Source organism: Apteryx rowi, unplaced genomic scaffold (genome assembly GCF_003343035.1).
Source record: "Apteryx rowi isolate R43461 unplaced genomic scaffold, aptRow1 scaffold_824, whole genome shotgun sequence".
Classification (NCBI taxonomy): domain Eukaryota; kingdom Metazoa; phylum Chordata; class Aves; order Apterygiformes; family Apterygidae; genus Apteryx; species Apteryx rowi.
In genome coordinates, this window is record NW_020451121.1 from 161730 (window position 1) to 178743 (window position 17014).

Consider the following 17014-nt stretch of genomic DNA (forward strand, 5'->3'; position numbering starts at 1 on the left):
ACGCGCGCCGCCCCCGTGCCGCACTGCCCGCCGGGAAGTGTAGTTCAGGGCCGCCTCGCAAATTCAGCTTGCAAAAATGAAGCGTGCAGATAGTTCATTTAAAAAAATGCCTGCGTTTTCAAAAGCTACCATTAGCCTACAGACTTTGGCCAGGTAAGTATTAGAGGGTAAGTGACAGAGGTTGCACACCCAAGTGGTCCCACCTGCATCCCACCAGCAGGATGACATAGCTACGCAGGGGTTGCAACTCAGATCCTTCAGTCACCTAACACCAAAGTCTTCACTGAATGTAAGGTCGTTGWTCCCGAGACAAAAAAAAAACAAAAACAACCCAAACAACAAAATAGAAAACAGATTTTATTGAATGAACAAAAGTCTAAAAGTCTCCCATTTTTGGTTAACAAAAGCAGCAAGCTACAAAACCCCTGCATTCCATGACAAACTTTTTATGTCAAAAAATTAATCCTTGAGCAGGTATGAACGTTTGTACACAGAAAGTCAAAGTTGCTGAGATGTCATTCGGCAAACAATTATATAAACCTTCAAATAAAGAAAGGACTGCACATGAACACCTGAAAAAACAAGTTGTCTGCTGGCCTAGAGGTATATCATCAGGACTGCCAACAGTTTTCGGCACTTGCATCACCTTCATACAAATTAAAGGAGCAGCATAAAAGTTTGACAGGAGCAAGGAAAAGAACTGCCAACAGAACACAGTGTTCAGCTAGCTCATTTGGCTAATGGTAAGTGCAGCTTTTTAAAAAACTGCATTTTACAAGCTTGTAGTAAGTGTTAAGTGAATCAGTGCTCTCAAGAGATTGCAGCATAAGAATTCAACTACCATAACCAGAAAAGAAAAACAGTAAGGAATGGCCATCCTCAAGCTTTTCCTGCCATCGGGCTATCCTGACAGCCTACCATAGGTTCCCAGCTAAGAGAAAAGTAACCGGTATCCACTTGACAAAATAGGATTATCTGACTGACAAAAGTCTACTAGGAACTGAATTGAGAACATTAATTCACCCCATGAATCTGACAAGGGTTTTTAACGTACATGATTTTTTTCTTTTTACTGGATACTGACAGCCTTAATAAAATGGAGTGTTAAAAAGGAAGGCAATGTTTACTTCTATCCTTATACAATATGCAGAATAACCCTTTTTGTAAAGTCATATGGTAAATTTTCATGCTTTTAAATACTAAGTATTTTCAATGAAGTCCCTTTATTACACTTCAATCTGCTTTTTTGTTTTCAAAGGTCAGGACACAGTACAACTATTTCAAAAGAAATGATTGATTTTGCTATCATATATACTTTTGATTACAAAAGTACAATAATCTGTGCTTATCTGTCAGTTTATACATCAGATCTCATCCACTGCAACCATATAACCAGATATATTTAATAATTATGAAGCTGTATCTTATACCATAATTTCTATTCATATGTATTCTAGGACTAATAGATCCCTACTATATCTTGATTAAAACTAACTTTAATATATGAGCTCTCTTATTCTAAAGTTAATTTTAATCATTTCCATCATAATCATTGTAACTCTGATATCCACTGTTCCTCCTCTCACGGAGATTAGATTTCTTCCACATAGATTCTTGATGGAAACCAGCGCTAAAAGACCTACCCAGTCGTCCATGCTGTTTCTTAGAGATATTGTCTTCACTCTCAGATTTGGCAATTCCCTGTCCTTGTGTTTGGGATTGTTTATCCTGTCTAACATTTCCAAATGGAAAGTTCCAAGGACCAAATCTTTGCCAGTTAAGTCTCTGAAAGGCAATAATGCAATGAAGATTTCCTCCAACCTAATGAAAGTAAAAAAGTTCTTTGTTAAATGCACATAGGCAATTTATAACATGAGTAGATATTTGAAATAAAGACCTTCGTGGCTAACAGAATACCAAAAAAACCCCCCCCACAAACTCTCTGCTTTTTTTTTTTTTTTTAATTCAGTTACTGTCTTCTTTCCCATCATTTAAGTTATCCTTTTTACTTTTCATGGTCTAATATAACTTATCTTCTGCTAGTCTTTTTACTCCCCAGCCACCTTAACACAAATTATCTCTTCTGGTCCCTTCTCATCTTGTTGACTTCATCTTCCATATAGTATCCACACTTGAATTCATCCCTCCTGCCTATTACTTTTATATAGGCTTTCAATCTGCTAATCAAAAATAAATTCCCCACCAGCCCTATCGATAGAAAAGAAAGCTATACGCACTGATGATAAAACCACAGAACATGCATTTTCTTCTTTTTGATCCTACTCCACTGTACTTTCTTTCCTGTTTACATGCAGTTCATGCACCAAAAGCATCAGTCTATTATTTATCTGTAGACTATTTCTGCCCTTGCTGCTGCTAGATTTTAAGCCAACAAGGGTAAATATTGCAACCATAAATATTGTATATACAGACATCCCAGTTCATCCTAGCATATACCAAGCTACTACTGCATCATGTCTTGTCCTGCAAGTAAATGTAATTGACAAGTCTGTAAGTATACCTGTTTGACTTTTGTTTTCAGCAATACTTCAGCTTTACTAAAAGAAGTTTAATCTATCTTACACTGCTGAAGTATGAGTATGTTTGCTGAATATCTATGAGTTTTCTCCCATCTTATAAAGTTTACCTTACCTTCTTTGTTTTTCGATGCTGTAATCCTCTCTCTAGGTGTCGAATATCTAGGTATTCTGGATTTTGAGTGTTTAGATCAGTAACAATATCTGTCCACCTATAGAATAAAATATATTATTACCCAACTGAGATTTATAAAACCTCAGCACCAGTAAGACTCATTCACATACACGAATAAATACATATTTGCATCTTTAAATAGCCTAACAGTGATTTAAAGGTAAATTAATGTGTAAAGATATAAAAGCCTCAGTACAGGAGACATCAAGCTAGATATAAAGGCTTCAGTTCTAGTTACATCATTCAGAGTGATCATTACTACTCTTGGGAAGCAGCTTCCAAACTGAGTAAGAGCACCATGAGTCACTATCAGCTCTCCTTACCCTTACCAATTTGCCACTTTGTAAAAGGAAGAAGAAAGGTGTTTAGGCAAGGAAACACATTACCTTTTATTGTATTTAACCATCTCTTACTCTTTTATAGTATGTCATTTGAATCCTTTTTTCCTCACCCATTAAACCTGTTTTTACCAGGCTGCTCTGACCATAACTCACTCCTCTTTTCCATTTAATTCCCCTCTGTAATAAGCTATCAGTTCAATCATTCCCCATTCACTCAGCTCTTCAGAGTTTCATAGCTCCTTTTAGCCCAATTGAAACATATCCCCATACTCAAGACATCTTTAAGCCTACACACCACCTTTTCAGTTCTTTCAATCTCCAAATACGTTTTTTTTTTTTTTTAACATCACCCTCCAAATTCAGAAAAAACATTTCTACTTCAACCTTTTTGCCCTCCTACCTAAAATACACAACTTTCTGCTGGCTTCTGGTGCGATTGAAGTGGGAGGAAAAATTTCTCCATAATCAGAAATAATATTAGAGGTTTGTATTCCATATTCAGGAAGCTTTTCCTGTGCTGTTTGTAGCTTATTATACCACAGGAGAAAAAGTCTGTCAGTGGGATATCAGTACTCCACTTCTCAGTACAGCAACCACATGCATAGTGCAATTTTTATTTTGTTACACTTAAATGCTCATTAGTCCAAAATAGCCAGCTGTTGCTGACATAGTCACATCACTGACTTACTGATCTGAGACACTTATCTGAGTCTTAGGTACTGGAATAGATCTGACACACTGTGAAACAGAGAAGTACTTTAAAAGAATTTTTCTAAGTATTTAGGAAAATAAAGAGGAGGAAACAAAGAAGTTGTTTGACTTTCCCCTCACACCCCAAACAGCTTTTTTCCTAATGTATGAAAAAAGAAAATCACTCCATAATTAACTGGGGGGAAATTAACTTCTGACTCAGATTTTGTTATAAATTCTTTGTTTTAATGCACATTTAAGCTACTATTGTAAAAGACTGCAGGCTGTACTTACAGCTGAGCAAAGAGATCTAAGGGTAGCACGGTATCCAATGCTTACCCAAGACACAGCTATGTACTTTCACAATAGCAGCCTAAACTCAACCAAAGTTCATAGAGCCTATAAATTCCAACTGGCATTATTGCAGAGAGCTTAGGTGTCTTTTCCGTCTGACTGATGTCAGCAGCATCACACTGACACAGAAGAAAATTGCTTTGGCTCTCAGCAGCCTATACATGCCTATGTGCAGTATAGGTCAGTGTGTGCTGCTACATGGTCTAAAACGCTAGAGCCAGACTTGAGGTTACTGAAAGAACAAATAACCAGAGTAGAGGGTCAGCAGATCTGGCCTTGGATACTCCCTTGTGCTAACATATTAATTGCAAGAATTATTGGTTTCTCAAGTGGAATAAAATAAACTGTCAGAACATGAAGTCTCTCACTAGAGCACTTGATTCTCTTAAAACTATAGTATATTCATTTGAAAGAACTGAAAAGTCACTTTATGGTCCCTACTAGGGAAATGCATGTTGTTTTTAGAAGAAAACACATGGTTTTAAATTCTTACCAAGTAACCTACCTTTTACAGTGTATTGTTGGATGCTTCCTGCTTGGCTCSCCAATTAAGATCCAGTATTCCACTTCTTGCTGCAAGACACGACCTCTGTTCAATAGAAGATACAATCCTAGTAAGACTTATTGTGCATACTAAAAAGAAAAAAAAAGATTAACATTCTATCTTTTTTTTAGGTTTTTCTATTATTTAAATTTGTTTCCTCAGCCAAAAAAAAAAATGAGCTCCTGTGCTACAAATAATGTATGCAACTGCATACACGGAAGCTTTTAGTTTCACAAGACCTGGAAGCAAGATAGAACCTACTGCTCGTTAGTCGGGAAAAAAGAAAAATCTCCATCAAAAATAATTTTACTCTGTTGAAAGGCAGTCTTAATGTAAGACCTAAATATATATGCAGCAATGGAAACAGAATTCTGTAAAGACGTGTGAGTGTGGAACCTCAAAAGAACCCGTCAAAGAGCCCCTTTCACTGCTCAACTGCATCCCAGATGACAGTTGTTACTAACAGCTGTAAAGTAACGTATACGAAATCAACTGGTGACTTAAACAGCTTCCTTCTAAACATTCATCCACCCATATTAAGCAAAAAAAGAACACCAAAACAAAAAACCCTCAACTGATAGTAATTCAAGTTTGTGAGCAACTTCCAAGAAACACAAAGCCTGCAGTAACTTTCCCAGGGATGCTCTGAGACAGACATCAGGGCACAGTGATGAGACAGAGTCCTGTTCTGCAACCTTATGCGCATAATTAGCTTGTGAAAACTACTTCAGTTTCAACAGTGACAAGAACTGAGATTTTTCTACCTACGGGATTAGACAGCATATGGCCTTATTGTTTGCAATGCTTTATCCATATAATACCCTGTAAAATAATAATGCAGACTTTAATTTTACAGATGGGAAACCAAGACACAGGACAGATTGACTTACCTAAGGTCACACCGCAAGTCTGTGGTTGAACTGGGAACTGAACCCAGGTCTCCCGAGTCCAAATCCAGCAACCTAAGATCATACAGGAAGTCCATGGGTGACCTAGGAGCTATCTCTTAAGCTCAGGCTAGCAACCTATCTACTGATTTATTTTGAATCTTAGTTTCGATTCTAAATAAAAACCTTCCTCATAACTAGAATGCAAAAACAGGTAAGTAAGAATTACTGCAGAATCTATTAATAGAGCTTCTGGAGTCTAAACATTTTTCCCAATCATATATTAGAAGACATGAAGAGAACATGGTGCTCTTATGATCTGACCTCCAGACTAACACAAGGCTRAAAACATTCCTCCAACTCAATATTTCACATTACATTTTTAGGAGAGATGTTTTTAGGAAAAAAAATCCAATATTGACTTAAAACTTACAACTGAGAACTCATTTCAACCACTGCTAAAGTATTCAAATTGTTGATCTCTCTCACTACTAAACAATGAGAATTCAAACTATAAGGCATCTTAAGTTTTCAGCCATTGGACCATATTATTTCTTTAACTGCATTTCCAATCTAGTAGGCAAAAGTCTTCTTTACTTCTCTCCTCTCCCTGTGCAGATACTTAATATCTGATCAGGTAAGCAAGCCATTAACCTTTTGGTAAACATAAGTAGACTGAGCTGCTGAATTTCCATTTGGGGCATATTTTCCAAACTCGTCTCACTCGCACGGCATGTCAGTGAAGGCAACCTTAGTAAAAATGTCTGTATTCTTTTGTTCATATACTGAAAGCTTTCACTGACCCCTTGGTCTCAGTCTCACACTGGGAGCAGATCAGACTTAGATGATTACACTTTCTTGCCTCCACACAATTATTTTGAACTCTAGAAGTCAAGCCAGCATTCTTCATTCCTTGATGTGACACTACTTCTTCAAAACAGCCAAATGTAGACTGCTTGGTAAGCAAAGGTTCACCTTACATCAGCGACCTACTCTCTTCATTGTTTAGCATTCCCTACAGTCAGTATCTTCTGATTTTGTCAGAGATTGGTTTCTTGTGCTCATAGATAATATGTATTTACCAACAGCTGAACCATGAGCAAGTCCAACAGAAACATCCAAAACATACTGTGTTTACAACTACTTTGAGACAAAAAAGTTTAATTTAGTATGATTCTTTGAATGATGTAAAACATGAACTACTTTCAGCGTATCAGACAGTGGCAAGTTAAAAGCTTTACAAAAAGCTCAGATACACTGCCTCAAGATTTCAAAATTTGTCAAACTTACCAAACTTTGTATTTTTATGCAAGGCTTTCTATAAACCCAATATGAATATCAATATTATAATCTAATCTTCTAACTTCTATTATCTAACTATCTTTTAACCCATATTTAATTGAAACCCATATCAACTATTCCATTATTTTATCCTGTCAGGGTTTGTCACCCTGAAAAACCTGAAAACATTTGAGTCATAACTGGCATATTAACTTTCTCCTGGTCTTCTAGAAGTGCTCCAGCATTCCAAGAGCGATTAAAAGAGATAAACACAATGATATTCTAGTGATCTCTTCAAGCAGATCAGCTAGGAGGTTTTTGGTGGTGGTGGTTTTTTTTTGTTTTTATTTTTTGTTGTTTTTTGTTTTGGGTTTTTTTTTTTTTTTTTTAAGATTCTTGGTAATAAATTATTCAGATCTCTTTATTTTTTCAAAGCCTTAAACTCCAGGAGTTGCAGTTTATCATTATTCTTAGTAATCACTGCAAAAAAGTATGTGGACAGCATCCTGCACTACTGCAATATTCTCTATATTCTCACCATACACAAACACTTATTTCTGCAATGGCAAGTTTCATCATTACCATTTCATAATGGATTAATCAATAGCTAAGCTTCTTTTTACTTCTAGCTTATCAAGAAAATCCCCAAACACACACTTCTTTTCCCTAAGCTCTCTGGGCACAGACTCTCCCACCTAATTAGTTGTGTTTTTGTTTTTTTCTGTTCATTTAAAAAAATTACCTTGCTTTTTTCAGTCTATATAGTTTTGTTTTTCAGCAAAGCTGCCTTCATTTGCCCTTCAGGTAAGAAACTACCCTCTCTACACCTGTCTAAAATGTCTTTTAAAAAGTTAATACCATTCATAGTTTTCTGTTTAAATTCTCTCATCCAGTTATCTAAGCTGTGCTTAGTTTTGTAAAATCCAGCCTTTCAAAGTACACAGTAGTATTTTGCTAGTTCAGATATAAATGCTTTTCCAGCTTGCACTGAAATACTATTGAGGGAGAAAAATGGTATCAACTTGCAGTAAATTTCTCTGTAGATTTTCTCTACCAAAATAAAAATAAGCACAATATCTTACCTGTATGCTTTACTAGCTTTTACAGGAGTTGCCTCAAATCCAATTGGGCAAAAATAATGATTTTGGCAATGGTAGATGTAGGCCATTGATTCATCTTTCAGTCCACGTGTTAGCTTTGCCAGGGCCCCTGCAGCTATAAAGAAAGATCAGGTTACACTTCAAAGTGCTTTTGATCCTGTGTTACGCATTCAGCAGAAAAAAATCTATGTGATAATATAAAATAGTTGCAAAGCTTTTTTTAAACCGACAGGCACATACAAAATACACTTTTGACTTAAAACTTGTAGCTTAGGATTCAATTTCCTGCAGGGTACAAAAAGGTAACATCTGCCACATGAGTGGGTACTACGGAAAGACAGTATAAAGTAGACATTGTTTTTAGAACAAAGTCACCCTAAAGATTACTTGCCTTGCAAAAAAGAACCAAAAGTATCTCTGAACTCAGGAAACATACTACAATACAAAGCAGTCCCACTGCCCTAAGTCAGATGTAGCACATAGCAGTGATAAAACCGGAACTCCTGAAAGCTTTCAAACATTTTCATATCATGAGCTTCTTAAAGCTTCATAGTCTTGGAAACACCTCCCAGATATGGCCATGCCATATTCTGTTGCACAACTACAGTGCTCAGTTTCAGGAAAAGAGTAGAAAAAGCACTGGAATATGAAAGAATTCTCAAATGGGATACTAAGGACAAAAAAAGATGCCTGAAAAATACAACAATTCCAACAGCAAAGAGCAGTTTGCTTTTAAATTTTAAGAAATTCCCCATAACTTGTCAGTAGTCCAATTCTTTTAAATTACCCTTCCGGTCTGAAGATAATTACCCAGACTACCTCAAAGATTAATAATCTGTATACAAAAATATAGTTTTTCTTTAGTTAGCACACYTAAAGTATACCCAATGGAAAAATGTAGCTTCAGCAGCTAATTCAGAGTAATCACCTAAATTTTAGAGATAGATGCTAGCTACAGTCAGGCATGAAGGATGAGCTTACTAACTTCAAAACTGCATTTTTAAAAGGCAAAAACATTTAATAAAGGTATTAGTAGCTTGGATGCTGTATATTCATCATTTTAGAAAACTGTGTAAAAAACTCAGAAATAGAAATGTGCTCTTCTCTTGTGTTTTAAAGCAAACAGGGATAGCAGCACAAAACTGGAAATGCAGCATCCTCCTGGATACCTTAGAAGTCCAGCTCTTTCACAGCAACTCCACAGCCCAGAATATATTTTTATTAAAAGAAAAGTATAAATAAAGTTTTAGTAAAATAAGAGAAAAAGTAAAATAAAAAAAACCCAGCCAATTTGGAGCTATTTGATAGCTTATCTGAAACTGCAAATAAGGACTATTTACATAATCTGTTCTGTCAAATCTTACACATTGTAGGACTTTTCCAGTTTATATACTGGAAGATGAATGCTTTAGGATTAGCTACTTACCAGTTTCTCCAGCTGTCTTGTTCTTCCCATGAGGTTTATACAGAACATATGAACATCCTTTTATATGGAAGTGATCATTTATTTGCCTAAACCATCTGAAACAATAAGCTTAAAGATTTTAGTATCTCAAGAATTAGTAAGTACAATTTTATTTGTTTTCTCCCACTCTTCAACAATTTAGGAAAGAAGTCTCAATGTGGTACCAAGTACCTACCACAGGCATACAGATCTCAGATGACCATGCTACCATAATACAAATAAAACATAACATCTCCTAGAAAGCTATATAAATATTTAAAGCCTTCTCCATCTTGTTTTTCCAGACCTGGCACAGATCTGTGCATAATAACCAAAGGGCTAGATTTGAAAACATTCATCCTATTGTGTTCAGTCCAGTTCCATCTAACTTTCAGAAAAAAGTTCAGTTTCTGAAGTGCTAAACTTTAAATATGGTTTGCATGCTACATGAAGAGAACCTTCTAAGACAGCCATTAAAAGGCACGACTCTTTAGTGAGACTTCCTGCATGTCATGTTTGGCTTTTAACACATACAATTCACAATCCCAAAGCATTTCAGGAATCCCATACCAGAACTCTTCACAGCAGCAATAAGTAACAACTGGTCTCAGATATTCACTGCATTTTTCTGCACTAGAAGATTCAAATTCACATCTCAAGACAGCACCTGAATTATAAAGCTATCTTAGGATGGATCTGCCTCTCAGCCCTCCCGTTTTCCAGTCTGACAAGTACTTAAAAAATGATTGGGCAGAGAGTGGGAAAAAAAAAATTAGGATAACTAGTGCAGGGCATAGCACACTCACATTAGGAAAAGAAAGAAGAATTTTAGGTTTTACTTTCTGCTCTACATACTGTTAATATAAAGAGACAGACTAGTCTATCAGCTTCTTCTGAAAGGACTGCTATACCCTGACATACTCCTAAGAGATACAAAATAAGATAAGTCTATCAAGGCAGAGAAGGAAATTTTCATGACTGCCCTCAACAATCTAGCTAGTATGTTATTATTTAAGAACAGATTGCTGCCACATTTTCTAATCCAGCACCCATATGCTGTGCCAAACCATATATATTACCTTCCAAATATACTAACGAGATAAGATGCTACTGATGGAACAGGCAAAAGACTGCAACATTTTTTAATCTCACAAATGGATAACACATTAAAGCCCTGTCAAGATGTTCAGCACTGTCAAAATATGTTTCTGGCCCTGTTTAATTCTAAGACTTTTTATGAGTTTAGTAAAACAAAAAAGCACACAGACTTTAGGCCTAACTTCCCAAGACCAGGGAGCAGCAGAGCAGAAGTTAAACAGAACTTTAAAGTTTAAACGCTTTTGTGACTCCGGTCCCATTCCCCTTCCCTGCCCCACCCTGAAGAAGTCTTTTGTGGTAAAGGTGCAGGGAACACTCAATCTCATTTTCAATTCTAAAATGAATTTTTACATAGAGCTATTATTATATGAAATGCCTTTACAGGCTATTTTAACGACATTAACAAGTATTTAGCATGGCTTTTGAAGACAGGTGAATGAGTGTAAAAAACTTTCCTAATCAGGAAAGTGTTTGCATTCATTAGAATATTACACCGTCACTAATCAAACTGAACCAAAAATCAAACAGAATTTCATGTTCTCATGATTTCTGTACTAACATAGTACCATATAAAATGGCTAGTGCTCTTTTTGAAAAGTTCCTTTGGGCTCTGTCAGAGCACCAGATATTCTTCATTATTCAGAAAACTTAGATGACTAATTTGTATCAGCCACACACACACCCTTTTTTTTTAAATACACCAATACTATTGTGTTTTTAGAGATTCTAACTCTCAGCTTTATCATGTTATTTTTGCATATATTAACACTTTAGCTGCATCAAGAGTACCAGACATACCTCATCAAAGTTGTATTTCCAGTGAAAGGACCAAATCTAATCTCCTCAAATGGTGGTTGAAAACCCAGTATGTGCAAAGCTTCCTCTTGAGTAATAGGTGGCAAGCTGAAAAAAATTTTATTTTGTTTGATAAAGTAATTAAAAACATATTTTAGACTCTCTGGAGGTAAAGTGGTCTAAGTGTGACTTACCTTCCAGCCCCCAGTGTACTATATAAGAAATTCCAGCAAGACACTAAGGATGAAATTCCACAAGACGTCTTGTACTGCGGTCGGCTAATACAATACCTATTAAAAAAAAAAAGTCAGTAAGCATTCTTGAGCTAGCCACATGAGCATCCTGAAGTATTTCTGTGTATGATAATGATTTTAATAAAAAGTGCATTATTTTTAAAAAATTTGGAGCAAATACATTAACCCAATTCCTTCAAGTTTGTCAGACACAACAACCTTATTTCATACAAATGAGTCACCATCAAATTTTTAGCAGCCCCTAAAAAGTTCTCTGCTAATGATATTGTAGGTAAATGATTGCATACTAATATAATATACAGTTTCAGCCAGTCTCTTTTAACACACAAGCTTTTAGTAAATTGCATCTCTACCAATTTACTAATGAATGTGATTCTGGGCCACAGGTTCCCAGGACTCTAATTTCCTGATGTCACAGAAATACAGCAAGTTAGAATTAGATGAATTCACTAAATTAAGTGAACTTAGTGAACTACGTCCATATGATATACATTCATAGGTTGGGTAGAACGGATAAATTTTGCTCAAGTATTTCCAAACCAAAAGAAAAATCGTGAGTAAGACGATTACATGCAAGGTTATTTTTTTGCCTGACCATGCTAGTGAACTTACATTTTATTAGCAACAAAGCCCCCCATAACTTGTTTCCTATTGAAAGGGAAAATTGTTTAGAAAGCAAAATGCTCCTAGTATTTTAACATATGGGAGGGAAGCTGTTATTCTCACCATCCTGTGGAAAGTATGTTAAACATATAAAGACTAAATCTCATACCCCACACAATATTTCTACTAAAAAAATATTATTAATAAGTTTTAAATAAGATAATCAGCAACAGCGTTTACCAACAGACTATACGGGGATAATCTTAAATACAGGTCATAAATACTACCATCTCCGGAGGTCCAACACTTTCCTGTCTTTCACCTCTTCAAGAGCAGAACGCTGAGGACACTCTCTGCAYTGTTTGCTTTTTTTGTCTAAAGATTTTTTCTTTGTTACTTGTTTCTTCATGTTGCCTGCAAAAGAGATTTCAGAAGCAAACAAACTGCTGGTTTACCTTCCTCATTGAATCTTTCTCTTTGAAAATTTTTATTAATAGCATGCATCTCAAATAGAGATGCTAGCTGTGTCATTAAATGCAAACTGGGACCAAACATTAATCGAAGAAAAAGCTTAAATCAGCAATCAAGACTGTCAACAGGTTTGTAAAGCACACACGAACCACCTAAACAGCATCTTGTTTTTCCTGAGCAGAAGTAATGATCACCTGCTCAACTGTTTGGATGGGACAGTCAACCTGATTACTTTCTAACAAGTTAAATCAGCCATCCCAGAAACAGGTTCTCTGAAAAATCATACACAGCTATCATAATGCTGTCCCACTGGGGGGGGACAGGGGGAGGGAGCGATCACCAGCATAAACTTCCCATCACATAATGTTAAATACATGGGGAAACATAATTAAATATTTGTTTTTCATGGCCAAGCTGCATAGCCAGCTACACTTTCTGATGGAAACTACTATGCAAATTCAGTAAGAATAATATACCCCCAAGGTCTTTTCCTTTTTGTAAACCACTGAGGCAGTGGCAAATTAAAACAGTTGAGCCACACGTCACAGCAGGAGTATTTCTGTCCCATTCTGAAGCCATCATATCCGAATGAAATATATTGCATATATCTTAGCAAAATTGACCTCCCTGTAAGAGGTTATCATTGTTTCTTATTTTTATTTAAGGACACTACATGTACATGTAAAAAGACAACTGCAATTAGCCAAAAAATATTTAAGTTTTGCTAAACTGGTTTCACAATAAGGTAGACAAAACAGCAATCTGCCTAGGTAGCCAACACATTATGAAATAGCTGCAAGCGGCTCTAGACAAGCAGAGGGATTACAGGACAAAGAAAGCCACGTGTGTGCAAATGCTTGATTCACAGCTGAAATCTGTGACTATGTAGAGAAAGATTATAGGAGGCAGTAAAGGAAACAGTTCTACAGAAATGGGTTCCCTAACATCATATACATACAGCAAAACAAAATATACACAGTTTCATTACAGAAAACAGCTGCTTTCCTAGATAACTGTAATGATTCCACTTACTTATTAAAGAAGAGCTGGGCTTTATTTATAAGTGCAAAATACAGATTGTTCTTCCATCTCTGAAGAACCTTGTAATATTTCTGCAAATCATAAATCTGTACTTAATAGTTAAAAAAATTACTGATGCACTGGGTGCTGTTAATAAAAAAAAGAAAAAGCAAACTGCAAACAATGCCAAAAAGCACGCAAACAGTTAGATAAAAGCCAGCCTTGTTTTAGTGGCGCTTACCTAGCTAGCTACATTTGTCCTTCACTCCTCCTTCTTCACCCACTCCCTTTCTATCAGACAGATCCTCCTGTTGTGAGAAATGACTTATAGGCTCTTCTACAGCACTTCACTGAGAGATAGAAGTGCTGACTCTCCCCTTCCACAATAAGTTCTAAACATGAAACCTTTCTCTGTCACAGCTCCAAATGTTCAGCCTCTTACCTGCTTTGTTCTTCAGATTTGGGGTCATGCTGTTGAATTCTGATTTGTCGATTTCCCATGCCAGTGGAAGCTTGCCAAGACTGCTAGACAAGCTTTCCAGGTCAGCTTCTTCGCTATAGATTATCTCCGAAACACCTGTTTGAATGCCGATTAAGCTAGGTGTGTTATCACCAACATTTAAGGCTGCACTGCCTGACAGGCAGGCACTAACTGAAGCACTTGGGCTTTTACAATTAGATGTTACTCTGTTTAAAAAAGCATAGTCTGAGCAGATGGTATAAAATTTCTCTCTTGTATGAGTCACAGGACATCCCCATGGATAATGCCCATCTCCCCTAGAAACCAGTGATGCAGTGGAGGCATCCGACATGCAGTATGGCTTTATAGGATCATGAAGAGAAGCTTCTGGGGATTCCTTCCCAGGTCTGTTTTCAGTGTTTCCATTGTTTCCAGAACCATTCTCCTTTTCATCTTCTGAAATGTTAGGCATTGAATGATACTGAAAAAAGTATTATACAGCTAAGAATATATGTATTTAAATTGTAGTTACAACACAGTCTACGTCATCGCAAGCTATTGATGAGGTACCTGAAAACAAAAAAAAAAAGAAAAAAGAAAAGTTAGTACAGGTGCCTCAGCTGATAATCAATCAACATACAAATATATACAAAGCTTATTTTTGAACTTACATCCCATAAAAGCTGAAATACCCTTCAAGATATATCACTGCACACACTGCTACATATTTTTTCCCAAGCATCTCTAGACTTCTAAAAATGGAACTTTTTATTATTTGTGAAATGCCAACACCACACCCTATGGTGATACTACGATGATGACATCATGTGAAATTAGTTTTTTAAATCAGCATAGAATTTAAAAAAAATAAGTTTCCTACACTTACATAATTGTGGTTGATCACTTCTGCTCCTTCACAGTCAGAATACCTCACATATGTGGAGCATAAAATAATTTATGCAAATTACTAAATTACAGAGACAGCAACTTAAGGTCACATAACTGAAAAATCCTCCCTATTTTTGATGCAAGTGAAGTTCAAACTTACAGAAAATGATGGTAACTATAATCTCTGCTTATAATGAATTGACAACATTTGATTTAATTGGTTTCACTGCTTTCTTTGTATGGTTTTTAAAGGTTCTCTTTTCTTTTTGCATGCCTCCCATTCTTCAGAACAGCAGGAAGAAAAGTGTCAGGTTTTGTTTACAGTAGCTAAGAATTACCAGAAACAGATTTAGAAGCACATGTGATGAACTGCTTTTAATTATCTTCTTTTTTTTAAAGCAAGCTGATAGTATCTGTCATTTCAGCAGTTTGCGCTTCTATGGTGCAAAGACACATTCCACAGATGGAAAACACTGCACAAAGTTGTATTGGAGAGCAGACTTCTGCAATGCTGACTTCTGAACTTAACCCACAGTGCAGTAACCTTCCTCTTACAGAAATGCATTTTGTAAGTAAATACCAGCAAGCCTGTAGCTCTGATTTCAGCAGCTGCAAAGATCACAAGGAAGTAGAAAAACACATATGTGCATTTATTAGCTGCCTGGAATAAGTGCAGTGGTAGCGGCGTTACTGCTGCTGGCCCACTCTGCAGAGCACTCCACCGGCAAGATCCGCTCCAGCTGGCCTAAGCCTCGCAGGGGTGCGGCGCCGCCAGGAGCTCACCCACCCGGGGCACTGCACAGCTCCCCGGGGCCTGGGGGGCCGCCCACGGCTCGGAGCAGCGGCCAGCAGCCCCCAAACCGCCCCCCCCCCGCGGGCCCGGCCACAGCGGGGGCCGCGGAGAGGCGACAGCCTCTGGTCTGCTGCCGCCAGTCGGTTCCAGAGTTAACAGCAGCGGGATGGGGGAGGGGGCACCAGGGGCCCCGCCGGGGGCGCCATCGCTCGCCGCGAGTGCCAGCCCGCCCCTTTCCGCCGCCTGCCAGCGCCCGGCGGTGCCGCATCCGCGGAGGGAGGGCGGCGCGGCCCGTTACCTGCATGGCGCCCGCCTGCGTCGCCTGCCCGCGGCCGCGGCGGAGCGGGGGGGGGGGGAGCGCGCCGGAAACGCCCACTGCGCGCCGGGCGCGGGGGGACAGGACGCGGAGCCGCGCCGCGCCGGGGCTCACCTGCGCCCCCTCCTCCCCCTCCGCCTGCGCCGCCGCGCGGCAGCCGGGCAGCTACCACCTCCCGCAGCTGCCCGGGGAGAGGCCGCGGGCGGCCGCCCCGCGCAGCGGCCGCGCACACCCCGGGGGCCCTCACGGTGCGTCAGGAGAACCGCCCGTGCTTCTCCTGCCCGGGCGGCGACGGCGGCGCGCCGCCGTAAGAGGCACCTCTACTGCCTTCCTTCCTTCCCCCATCGCCCCCCCCCCCGCCATGGGTGCTCCCATGGTCTCGTCCGCTGCTGCCCAGGGGGCGGGCGGGAGAGGGGAAGAGCGGCTCGGCCGGCGGCGATAGGGGGAGGGGGGCGCTCAGCAGCCCCCTGCCGCGCGCCGCGCACGTGGAGGAGCGGAGGCTACGCGGCGCTAGAGAAAGCTCTTACCCGCCGGCCGAGCGGAGAGGGTGTTTCAGCGGAGGGATTTCGGAAACGGCAAGAAGGACGGCGAGGGGAAGGACGGGTTGGAGATACTTTAAAAAAAAAAAAAGGTTGGAAAGAGTCCGAAATTTGGCTTTACCTGCTTGATCTCTGCCAGGAAGATGCATTTGAAAAAGTAGAGCTATGATGACTAATGGATGCCTGGCTGCAGAAACTCCATTTATAAATTACCTGTTGCTGACAATCATCCAAACGAATATACGTGGTGACCAAAGCTACCCAGCTCCAAAACGGTAAACCAGCAAAATTCCTAGCTCAACAGCTTTGGGATCACCTACCTTCATTAAAGACATCCCCTTTTACTTTGAGTGTCCCTTCTTACCGCCGTTGTGTGATGTGCACAACCCCCCAAACTGGCCCCGCCTGGGAAACGTGGCCTCAG

At 38.9% G+C, this 17014-nt stretch overlaps 1 protein-coding gene across 8 annotated transcripts; it reads right to left on the bottom strand.

Annotated features, from left to right (window-relative positions):
* Positions 1-344: 344 nt before the first annotated feature.
* On the bottom strand, positions 345-16776 carry BIVM (basic, immunoglobulin-like variable motif containing). 8 transcript variants are annotated; one of them, XM_026089639.1, is made up of 11 exons: positions 16579-16776; positions 14037-14624; positions 12391-12517; positions 11441-11536; positions 11250-11354; positions 9336-9430; positions 7892-8024; positions 5532-5603; positions 4603-4686; positions 2653-2749; positions 345-1821 (listed from the first exon to the last, which is right to left on the bottom strand). In XM_026089639.1, exons 2-11 carry the CDS (start codon positions 14524-14526, stop codon positions 1531-1533), a joined length of 1590 nt encoding a protein of 529 aa, XP_025945424.1. In that variant the 5' UTR covers positions 14527-14624; positions 16579-16776; the 3' UTR covers positions 345-1530. The 8 variants fall into 8 exon arrangements, with proteins under 8 accessions (XP_025945424.1, XP_025945425.1, XP_025945422.1 ...); XM_026089640.1 differs by lacking the exon at positions 16579-16776 and adding an exon at positions 16166-16188; XM_026089637.1 differs by lacking the exon at positions 16579-16776 and adding an exon at positions 16034-16082.
* Between the last annotated feature and the right edge of the window lie 238 nt (positions 16777-17014).